This window comes from Cygnus atratus, chromosome 2, assembly GCF_013377495.2.
Source record: "Cygnus atratus isolate AKBS03 ecotype Queensland, Australia chromosome 2, CAtr_DNAZoo_HiC_assembly, whole genome shotgun sequence".
NCBI lineage: Eukaryota > Metazoa > Chordata > Aves > Anseriformes > Anatidae > Cygnus > Cygnus atratus.
The window spans coordinates 87544789-87557538 of NC_066363.1; the positions used below are offsets into that span (position 1 = coordinate 87544789).

General features: G+C 41.5%; 1 protein-coding gene across 2 annotated transcripts in view; it reads right to left on the bottom strand.

Annotated features, from left to right (window-relative positions):
• The window catches only part of COBL (cordon-bleu WH2 repeat protein), a 153714-nt gene that overhangs the window by 114061 nt on the left and 26903 nt on the right, over positions 1-12750 (bottom strand). For both annotated transcript variants that reach the window (XM_050709160.1, XM_035552803.1), the window contains exon 3: positions 492-698. In XM_050709160.1, the coding sequence (XP_050565117.1) occupies positions 492-698 (207 nt within the window). The remainder of the gene's footprint in view (positions 1-491; positions 699-12750) is intronic.

Below are 12750 nucleotides of genomic sequence, written 5' to 3' on the forward strand. Positions count from 1 at the left end.
TTGGCAGCCAACCACATATCCTCCTAATCTGGTATTATTACTTTCCACAATTTCTTGACCGCACAGCAGCCACTCAAATCATTGTTTGCTATAGTTTCATCAATAGCATCGAAGATATTTTAAAAACTCTTCCTCAAAGTAATATAAATATACCAGTTCCTTTCTTTCCAAGCAGAATGGACTAGAAGATAGAAGAGCTCCCACACTGAAGAAAGCTATCTCAAAACTACCCTTCCGATACAATTTGACATTGATAGCGCTTAATTACAAGAACCTCTCTCTCTCTTCCAATGGAAAAAAGGACACATACAGAAAAAGGTTCCCAAACTCCAGCAGATGCTTTGCTACCTACGCAAACATAATATATTTATGAATGCAGGATTTCTGAATTTGATGAATCATTTGTCTTCTGAACCTGGAAAAGGAGACACTAATATCTGTAACTATTCTACTGGCAATGGAGGGCTCCAAAAAGGAGCTCAAAGCCTTACCTTCCTTCTACTGTGGTCTTTTGTTCCACCCCGTTGGGCAGAATGACTGTGAAGTCCACCGATCTGTTTATCATATTCTCCTTCATGCTCACAAGACTCTGATCAGAAATTACTGCTGTCTCTGCAGATGACTTGTGCTCGTTGTGAATTCTACTGGCTGCAGAAGGTTGATTTGGTGGAGGAGGTGCGCGAGCTTTCATTCTTCTCCTTAACAAATAAAGGTGAAAAGAAAATAAACAATTTATCATGAGCAAGTTATAAACATGTTAATAAAAAAATACATTCTTTCAGCCATAATCTCAGATTATTTTTAAAAAGTTCCTACAGCATGAGCCATTTTTCTTTGCCGTAAAACTTCAATGGAGCTGCATTTTATTTTTACCTCTTCCTCTCTAAAAATACACTATTTTTTTAATGATGCATTCACTCCTACTGCTTGCTTTCCACACCCCAGGGTATGAATCAGTTCCATAATTAGGATATGAAGTAATCATTCTTCTGTTGAGTATGAAGCATGCTCCTATGAAGAGAGAATCAGAAATACTGGGTCCAGTCCAGACCTGACTCAAGAAGAGAGTTGTATTTATGTAAATGAACGTTTTCTCCAAGTCAGAGCAGCAGGAGGGGAGGTAGGGTGAGCTTTCATTCAGCTGTGTTTGGGTTCCACAATATTACTCTAGTTAAAATATTGTCTCTTCCTCTGCCTTACTGAGTAGTATTAAATTTGGTTTATTATACTTGATAGGAAAGGGCCATGAAAAGGTCAACCACGAATGATACCACTTCTTACCATGCCACACAGAGAGACTGGAGCACTCTGAAAGCACCCTGAGGAGAGCTTGTTCTCCAGCAGGAGACTACACGCCATGAGTGGCATACAGAAAAGCTGCGTCAACTTGCACCATGTACTTTGCAGGGAGATAAAACCACCACAAACTCAAAGTTTCCTTCATTGGCAAGCAGCACAGTAGATAAGCAACATATGTGTGCCGTTAACTTCTGAATAGCTGGCCTCATACTAAGCACATGTTTAAGAGGATTTATTCTGATGACTAATATCTCAGTGACCTCTTCTGACTAGATGTATGCCTAGTTTAAGTCAGATTTCAACGCAACAGATGGAAAAGGCAGTAAAATAATTACTGAGAAATTATTACTCAGGCTTACTGCCTGAATTTTTTTAATCTGTTTTTAGGCTGCAAGAAGAGAATAGATTACGATTCTGCACATCACTTTCACCCTGCAAAGAACATAAGCAGAGACCCAGAAGAAAAGTCCAGAAAGAGTACTCTAACCCTTACAAGCCTGCAAAGCTTAGTGGTTCAATCAGACAGGGACAAAATTGTGTTCAGGAAAACATGCATTTTAAAAACTGAACAGGATTAATACCAGACCAGCACTTCTTTAATTAAAGACAATGTGTATTCTCACTGATAAAAGGACTAAGCATACAGCCTGGATTACCAGCCTAAGTTCTTGGCAGAGAGCAGAGGAAGAGCTCCATCACAAAACAGTTCAGGAACAATCCAACTCCTCTGTACTTTTTAATCAGTATTTGTGTTTGACCATTAATTTCTGTGACACGTTTCAACTTGCAAAAAAATCACTACGGTGCCTTGAAAGTGTGTTTCAGTGAGAACGTATCAGGTTCTCCCATCATCCCACTGTAGGATGAACTATGTAGGTACTTCCATTCATCTCCTACATGCATAACAAACAACATTCCCTACAAATATGCAGGGAGAGCTACTGCCATCTTTACTAGCACACAACAATTTCTCTTCTATGGGAAATTTTCCCTGAACCTTCACTTCTTGTCCTATATACACCCAGTGAGTCATGCAGGCATCAGCTACTAACTTGCAGCTTCTACTTTCCTCCCCACGGAGGTGACAGGAAGCTCAAGGCTTTACTGTTTGGCAAACTACCTTCGCTTTCTATACCTCCCAGAAAAAATATATAGAAATATATTAATATAATAATATAATAATATAATATATAATTATAATTATATAATATACAATTATATAATGTATATAATATATACATTATATATAATGTATTATATATAATATATAATTATATAATTATAATTATATAATAAATAATATAATAAATAATATAATAATATAAAGAAAAAATAAGAAAAGAAACTGGGTTCATCTCATGCTAAGATCCCTTTACGCCAGCTACAGTTGTTACTCATAAGCAGGTGGTGAGTGACATGGCAGTTTTGCATAAATCCATTTCTCGCCAACGTAGTCTTCAATATAACTTAGTGTAGCAAGTGCAACACTGAAGGACTTCAGATCAATTTACAAACTACATAACTCTTGCCCTCCATAACACCAACTGCATTAATATACGCAGCTTATTCACAGCTTTACACAAAATCATTTCCGAAAACAAAGCTTGTTTCTGTTTTTTAAAGCTTTCCTATAATGTCAGGGACCATCTCCAACACAGTGTTGCTAACAGCGTACCACAGGGACGGGAATAAAAGAAGCAGCAAGTGTACTGAACCTTGCACGACCATTTTTGTTTCTTTGAATTATGATATACCTGGACTTGTAAATTCCACATCTAAGGGCAAAGAGAGGAAAGAAAGCAATGGTAATAAAATAAGCATGAAACCGAAAGCAGCCAAAACTGAAACCAGTGGAGAAGCAAAGAACAATTGAGTTTTGAAGCTGACGAAGGAGCTGGAAGTGAATTGGGAGTGTGCTACACGCGTGACTGTTGCTTTGCAATGACACAAAGGTGCATCTACTTTTCTGAAGGAACAGACAAACAAGGCCCGACACCTTAATGTCAATTTATAGCTCCGAAACAGGAGTGCGGTTTTTATTTAGCCACTTTTAAAGTACTCTTTACGTGCCCTGCTGCAGCTACAGACCTTGCACAAAGCTGCTTGGCAGGGGGAAGCCAGGCATCACACCACCACCAGCTTCAGCTCTGCACTGACCAGTGATGCTCACTTTGCCTCTACGAAGTATGTAACAGTGTGCATTGGTTTTGGTGTTAGGCGGTCAGGGCCTCTCTCATGCCATAGCTCTCCTCGTCTTCTGCTCAAAAAGGACAGCGCACATCCATTTCCTTCACAGAAACTAGAGAAAGGAAAAGGGCAGCATTCCCACTACAGCCCTGTTAACCAAGCAATAGGTCAGGAGACCTCATATGAACTTCTCCACAACAGTGACCATATATTCTCTCAAGACACTAACTGCTTAAAATGCCAGCCTTTCAGCCTTTTCCCCAGTGACGGATCTCAAACTATTCCCGTGGAAGCAGATCCCTTTCAGGTTCATGCTTTTACCGTGGTACATGGCACAGATTTGCATTTCTCAGTCAACTTTCTGAAACATCTCAGCGGTGTAGACTGGAAACCACAACTCAATCTTGCCCTGGGATGTGCACAGAGCGGCTGCTGCCCGCTCGTGCCCTGCAACCGCAGCCTGACCAACCGCGCAGAGCAGCCTGGCAGCGCCGCACAACGCCGACCAGAAAAAGAAACCATCTTTCTCTGGCATAGCTATGATGATTACAAAGGACAACACAAAAGCACTCCGTAATGAAGGCTTTTTTGTTCCCCCACTAAAATAACGCACAGAGAAAAAGCGTGATTTAAAAGACTGTTTTAAACACACTTGCTTTCCATGCTACAAACACAACATAATAATAAAAAAGGCAAAAATACCATACCTTAGTCTGAGCTAAATTCAAACTAGATTTAGCTCAACAGCAAGTTTTGTCCAGAAACACCTTTCCCTGTGCTCAGCACCGAGACACTTGCTAAGCTCCCAGCTGCTGTCAGCCTGCTGCTGAAGTCGCGAGCGAGAACACCTCATGCCTCTGATTCACCCACGGTCACACCACGGCTTCCATCTGGCCCCAGATAATGAAGCGAAGCAAGAACAAGCGGCAAGAACAACACACAAATGTACAATACCTTTTAATGAGGACTTACATAATTCATCTCATTTTTTTCCGAGCTGACAAAACACATGTTGCCATGAAATGACCAGGTAGAATAGGAAAACAACCTACCAGCACTGTTCTCATCAGGCTTCCCAACACAGGAAAGGAAAAACAACAAGCAAACTGAGCAACAAGACCAGCTTTTCTGTAGTACAGTCTGCAGAAGAAAAGCAATAGAAACAAAGAGAAGTTTCACCAGATTAAGGAACTTCAAGACGAGCCCTTTGGACCTACACTTTATTAATATATAACTACCAAGCAACAGGATCCAACCTTGACTTTACAATCCCATGCTGAAAAAACATGCTCTTTCTAACCAATGTGGTCCTGGTACTTCTACCCTCATGGCAATGCTATTCAGGTTGTCATTCTTCAGATAAGGTCTAAGATGGAGAGGGAAAAAAAAAAAAAAAAAGACTTTCTTGACTGCCAGGTGATTGCATGCCTACACGCACAGCTACAAATTTATCCATGAGGCACACCTCGTACTTCAGACCACCAAGACACAGATGGTATGGCAGAAGGACCTCCTGCCCAGTGATCCAGCAGGCAAAGCAGACATCCTTCAAAGAACTCTGTCACTCTTCATTGCTCTAAAGTAATGCAGACCTAAATCACAGACTGGGAAAGAGACCCTCTCTAATGTAACTAATGGTATGCCGAGTTCCTTCTGCCTAAGTAGAGTTCTTTCACCTTGTAGACACAGCAGTTCAGAAAAAATATAATGCAACACAAATGAGAAGGAAATGAAAACAGATTAGAACCAAAATAAAGCTGCATCAAAAATTCTGAAATGGAAAACAAAAAATGAAACAAATCCCACAAAGATGTAAAAGAGAAAGCAGCAAGGGAATGAGATTGTGATAATGTCCGTAGCTACTACGGGAGTTCATCCAGACAGTCCTATGTTGTAAGCTAGAACCCCCTTTCACTGTGCCATCTGTAACATTTAAACTAACTAAACTGAGGTTTTATTTGCTCTTTATCTGAAAAAAAGAATTAAACAGCTTTCTCAACTTCACTCAGTCTGCCACAGGTACCCACTACATGTGCAATATGGGCAGCTTATGTCCTTAAATGCCTCATACGTAGATAATAAATTACAGGTCTAAAATATATGACTCTTACAGTAACTTATTTCCAGTATCCTTTTACATTTCCTAATGATTTATAATGTCACAAAAATATTACACTTGCTACAGAGCTGAAATCTTCAGCAGAGACTAAGATCTAATTAACTGGATTACTCCCATGCTGATAGAGCTCTGGGAAAAATTAGCATTGCCTATGATACTTCATTTCCCCATTTTTAAGAATTCTTTCTGTTTTAAATACAGTCTTCACTCTGAATTCCCTGGCTATTACGGCATGTAATTGTTTTATGCTTTTCTCTTTTCAAACATTTATTTGAATTTCATAGTGCTTTTTAAAGATCATCCCATTTCTAAGGAAGGATCACACTGACAGACGTGATGAAAATGGTTCCCTTACAGGTGCGATCAAGTCACCCAAAATATACAAGAAAAAATAATTTGTCTTTGACAAAGAAATTAAAGTTATTTAATTATATTTTTGATCTTCCATTTGATTCTACTGATGAGAAACCCTACAGCTTTACGTATTTTAAAAATAAGGTTTTAATGCCAGAAAGGAAAAAAAAAAAAAAAAAGACCAGAAGCTAGCTGAGTGAGAGCACTTGCAGAGGAGGAAGCGGGGATAGAAGTACATGGCCATGCTTGCCCAAGGGTGAAATTAAAGGAAAATAAACAAATAAAAATCCAGCTGAGATGACACAATCTAACAGAAGTAGTTCCTAGCATTGTAGCTCTAGTTTCAAACCTTTCACAGGCTTGAGCAATAGCACTCAATCATTAAAAAGCACGGCGCTGCAGTTTCCCAGTCTCCCATGTGCAGGCGAATGACCTGATTGCTCTAAATTGGCTCCCAGGGACGTCCCCCCAGATCTGGCCCCCTTTGGTGAGAGCTCAAGGTGCACCGCAGGGCAGAGATTCGGCTGCAGCACGTGTGGCACTGCCCAGCTGCTCAGCATGAGAAAGCTGGTGTCCTCCTGTGTCCTCCTGCCCTGACCCGACTTCACTCAAGTGACAAGGACCAAATAATGCCAAATGATCTGTCAGTGTACAGCTGGTGTCCTCAAATACGTGGTTTTTTTTTTTTTAGTTTTGCTTTTCCTTATACATCACCCAAACTTCCGATTAATAGTGCATTATCTTCCAGTAAGAGCCGAAATCTTCCTCCCAGTCACCGTGGCATCCCCTCAAGATCCAGCACAAAGAAGTGAACATACCAGTCTTGTGATGCATCCATTTTTTAGGGCCAGAAGAAACCACCAAGACACGAGCCTGGCCTCCTGCATGGCACAGGCGGTGCAAATTCACACCGCTGCAACCTCACTCACAGTGAAAGCAAGGATGGAGCTATACGTGGGGTGGGCTTTAAATGAGCAAGGAATAATACTGCAGCTTACAAATGCTTTTACACCTATTAACCACAGACCCACTAGGGAGCCTAACAGATCTACCTGTATCAGTTCCCAAAACCAACACAAAACACGTAGACAAGCCCTAGAGAAAATCTTTTAAAAAGCAGCCAAATCCCAGGATTTGGGTAGATGCCCGCCGCAGTTAATGAAAACACTGCCTGAATAAGCACTGCGAGGCCTGGCCTACTAGCTGCATCTCAGGACTTTGGGAATACCACCCATGTGTTCAGTGTGTGGCAAAGACCACACTACTAGCTGGTACCACTGAGCGCGATTCCACCAGCCTCGCATTAGTGAACTGGAATGAAATGGGAGAGGAGCTAATGATAGGTAGTTATTTGCCTCATCTGATGAAACAGATTTTTTTTCTTTTCTTAAAGAACAGAAGTCCTTTAAAAGGCAAGAAAGCATAGATGAGTTACTCTTATTCCAGCATGGTCAATTCCTTTGATTTTAGCTGTAGTACTATAGCATCTCTGTGTCAGGGATATACCAACATGTCAGCTCTTTAGTGTGGGAGATGTGAAATAAAAAAATCCAGTAACAATTCACACTGGAGGCTGGATAACAATCCTTACCTTCATAGAAAGTTGCTCTAGAAAAGCACTACTAGAAAAATAGCCCACAAGGTCACAATGGTGGAACCTTGCTCTTCACAGTGACATCTGCCAGAGGAGAAAAGACTCAACAAAATACCAATAAAGGCAAAACAAATGTAGGCTTTGGGATACAAGTGCTTAGCCTCCAGCATCTGATCTAAAACTACTCGCTAACCTCACACTGACCAAGATCCAGATTGCTGGGCAATGGCAGTTTGAGGGACCCAGAGGAACCAGCGAAGCATTCACTGATCAGTGTCCCAATCTCATTCCCTCCACTATTTTTGACTTCTTCCTCCATTACCCACACACTTGCATTGTTTTTTCACCCACTTACCAAGTACTGAGCTATTAGTCTCATTCCATTTCTAGCAAGAAAAAAGAAAAAAAAAAAAGCAAAACCACGTTGCTCATGTTCATCTGAAGTATTAACCACCGTCTTCAGTTTTGATTAGACTGCTTTGCATTATATGCTTAAAGGAGAATAAAAAAATGGATTACTGCTATTTCTATGTTAATAAAGCTTAAGCACAAGTGGCACTGCCTGGCAAAAAAAAAAGAAAAAAAAAAGAAATGTCCACGCTGAAATCCCAAGTGACATGCAGAATATCACCGCTTATACTGCAATATGTCCTAGCCCTACTGCCAACATACCCTGTTGTGTCCTCAGTGCTCCTAGATCTTCACTGAGCTGCTGTAAGGATGCTCAGTTTAGCAGACAGGAGACTACAACCACGCAGGCAGCCGCAGCACAGGGAGCTCCCTGCAGATGGCAAATGCTGTGGCTGACCTGGGAAAACCACAATGCTAAAATATAATTTGCAGGTGATACAACTAGTGAGCTTTCTCAGCACAACTCATAAAGCTGTAGTCAGTTCATGTTGACTAACTGGGTTCTTACTCACCAGGCTCTCCTGTGGGAATACACTGGCATGAACACAAAGTCAACATCATTTCTAAGCGGGCTGGCATCACCATGGGCATTGTGTCCTCTGCATGTTCCAGGCAAACATGCATCCTTCAAACAGTGTGCGCTCTCTCCTACTGTCAGCTGTTGTTTTTTTCAAGGACAAAACAACTCTCAGTTTGTTGTCTGTGCCTGGTGCCACAACACCATGCTAAGCTCTCCAGGAAAACTCTGAAGTCTGGAAATGCAACGTATTAGTTTGATGGGTTTCAATAACCAAATAATTACATGAGTGCTCATCAATCATGTTTATTAATAGCAAACCAATAAAAAGCAATGGGAAGATAATTTGTTTCTAGATGGGTCAAAGACCACAGATGCGATTATGCAAGTCTGGGACTTGCTCAGAAATACTCACGCTGCAAGCTACGTCCTCTGAAGACACACGTGCTATGTGGATTTCAGTATGGTTGTCCTTTCTTAATCTTTTCTTATCAACGATCACTTTCAATAAGGTTGTTCAAACAAATAATAGAAGTTTATTGCCTAGCAACACTGATTTACAAACTCTCCTGTGGTGACTAGCATCATCGAGATACAACTTCCACGTGCATATGCAGTGTATTGATGATTAAACGTACACTGGACTGTGCTATATCTTTGCACCCACAGAGCTCTTACCTCACAACCATCTACTGAAAATCGCTCTCTTGAGGCTTGAAGACTGTAGATTAGGGCCCTGCTGTAATAAAATGCTTTCCTTGTCTGTTTACAAGGGATACAGAATATGGAATCATTTTGAAAGATAAGGAGAAAATGCGAGAGATCTCTTGTGATTTACTGTGATAGTTCCTAGTTTTATATATGCTTATAAGCTAGTGGGCACTTCAGTGGATAATCACTGACATTACTATAGGATAATACTCCTCCTGATGCCTTTTGCAACCAGGAACACCCTTAAAAAAGCATTCAGCTGATGTGCAGATGGGGAAGAAGTGTTCAGAATGATTGATTACCTGCTTAAATATGTGCATCTGTGGTAAATGTTAACACACACAACCATTTGGTGAGAGATCATCATTTCTCATTCAATGATAGTGCTCCAGAACCATGCTACTGAAGTTCATGTCACCCATTCACCCTTACTGAATCAGATCCTACCAAAACACCCCGGCAGTGGCAGTGAGGGAGTTTAGCTTTTTGCAGAACTAAACCAATGGTCTGCTTCTCCATGGCCACTATGCTTCCTGTCAAATTTCCTTGCCCTCGGAGAAGCACCTGTGGTCTTGTCACGCTGACCGTATGCCGCGTTTCTCGGGGCAGGGAGGGGACAGGCTGCATTCACACCCAGTGGGCACTTCTACGTATTCCAAATCTAGATCTGCTGACACACTGGAGGAGAAGCAAGGAGACACAATTTGCTTACTTTGCATTGCCCAGATTAGAACACCAAAGACGTGAATCTATCCCCTTTCTATTTAAAATTATTCTGCAAATCTCAGACTCTGTAGAGCACTACATGTCCCAGAAGAAGGCTGCACCAGAACTACAGGGCCAACAAGCTGCTTTCTAGAGTGAGAACAAAACCCCTAAAAAGGTCTAATGATGCATTTTTGTAAGATAGTCTACATTCACTTGGAAAGGAGTAAAAATCAGAAAGGCCAATACATTCCTTGCTCTTTTAATCATCTTCTTAATTAGCATCTATAATTCGTTCTTAATTCATACTCCAGCGCATAGTAAGAAAATCACATACATCAGTATATTAAAAAAATGTTAATGAAGCAAATGTACAGTGTCAATGAGATACGGAAATGCTTCACTTCAACACAATAGTCTTAACTATTGTCAGACACCATATTTATGGGATGCCACAGTTGCTTTTACTAGAAAATCCCACTGCTTCAGCTGATTTTCTATGTATTTTCCTGGTGCTGATTCACTTAATAAAATTTCTTATGAAAAAAACAAAAACACGTGTATTTTGCTTTCAGTTTTAAGACATTCTGTCCTCCCCAAATAACACAGGAATCTAGTATTTCTTAGTTTGAACTGAAATTTGAATATTTTCTATTTAGTCAATCTTAATTATAAAGTAAAAAAAACATAAGTAAACTTAAGTAAAACTGAACTGTCAAGTAACAAATCCTACTCTAACCTTAACTCCAGTGTAAAAGACCTACATTAATATAAAATCAGCAAGACTGATTGAAAAAAGAACTGCAAATACTAAGTTAACACAAATAAACTTACAATACCAAACATCTGAGAAGTAGTGCTCTGAAGTTTGATCTTCATTTATCAAGACCAAAAATGTTTTCATGATTTTTAAGTCAGCAAAAACCACTTGTTCAGTTAGTTTCCATTTAAAATTCTTTTTAATGTATCCTTTAGGCATATTCATCAATAAATTTTAAATCTCTAAACAAAAAGGGATGTGGTATCAACCTAAACTAAAGCGCACTCTGAAGATCTTGATAAATCAAAGCACAGGCGTGCCAACCCATCCCCAGAGTATCAAATCAGAGGGGAAAGAGCCAAATACCCTCCTCTCTTTATTGCACACATTCCAACCAAGGTTGATTAATTTGGATGTTTTGTGGATGTGAGGCACTGGCTCAGGACACAGGAGACAGATGATGCCATTATGGATGTCACAGGGCAAAACCGAGACCTTGAATCACCACCCTGCAGCAGATGGGAAGCCATGGGAATGCACTGCATGTTGTACATGAGAAACACCACTAGGAGAGCAAAGGTACCTACCACTGAGGAGGTTTAAATGCTACTCAGAGATAACCCAACGCAAACATGCTGGAGGCTGTTCTGCAAGCAGTGAGGGGGCATCACAGCAGCGACAGCAAGTTTATGTAGACATGCCTGAGCTAGCTGCAAACGCAGCACAACCTACAAAACCCATGTAAGAAGCAGGATATATTGGACTACCTTCTAACATGAATTTCCATAGTCATGCTAGAAACGGCACAAGGTACACATATAGCAAATACAAGCACCAATGAGTACAATCATTAAGAGATGATCTTTTAATCAAGAGAAAGGATTTCCACTTCTGGAGCACTGGATGATGTCTTCAGCTCTGGACCTCATGCTGCAGCTGTCCTCTGAGCAGGGCAGTTCCAAAGCCTCTCCTCTCTAACAGCCACCAAATTCCCAGAGACTTTAAGGAAGCTATTATACTAGGTTTCTCTTTCCCTCTGTCAATTAAGCTGAAAGCAACCAAATGGCTGAAAAAAAAAAGCAAACAACGTTTTTTAAAGAAAATACAGGCAAAGAACATCATCGAAAAAAAACATCATACTGTATGAAAACCGTGTTAAAATCTGGCATTGCATGGCTCCATAAACTGCTGGCTGACTATGTTGAAAAAAAGAGAGCCTGTCCTGTCTGATAGCTGCCACCTGGGAACACTGGGTGAAGAGGGAAGATGGAAGTGAGCGCCCACAGCTTCCCTTCCTCACAACCACAAGGGAGAAATCCTGGACTTGGTGAAGCCAACGAGGGTTTTGCCACTGACCCTGCAGACAAACAAGCCTGGCAGCACCTCAACGAAGCAGTGTTTGCTCTCTATGCCCACAGCCACGCTGGGCACCTGCCCTGGCCTGCAGGCAGCTCTGGAGCACAAGGACTGGGCCGAGCAGTGACCGCCAGAGCCTGGAAGAAGCCTGGGGCACCAGGAACAACTGCAGGGCACGGCCCCGGGCACCCTGCTTGGGTCTGCAAGGGCGTAGTTCTGTGTTCCTACCACGTCCTGTTGAAAGCTGAGAGTATCACATGCAACCACTGTACCTAAGCGTAAAATTAAATTTAAAAAAATGAGGGAAACTGAGAAAAAATATTAATGAAAAATGCAAGCACAGCTATCATCGTACATCACCTCCCTGAGGACTTGGTATCATTTCCGGTTCTAAAATCGGACGGGGAGGTCAAGGAAACCTGAGGACACAAGATAAAGTGGGAGCTGCTGCACCGCAGCCTCTCTGGTCACCCCTCTGAAAAAGGAAGGTCGGTGGCATAGTGATAATTGGTGACATTACCAGCACAGAGCCAGCACTGTGCAGGCCAGGGCCTGACAGCTGCTCACTTGACAGATGTTGGCACCGCTCTTCCCAACGAGGGACGAGGACGCTCGGCTGCGAACAGACCCAAAGTAAATCCTGGGTGCTGCTCACGGAGCAAAGCTTCTCCAGAGACCTCTCTTCTGCTGAGCCTGATGCAAACAGCACCCAGACAAAGCTGCGGGGCAGGGGGAAC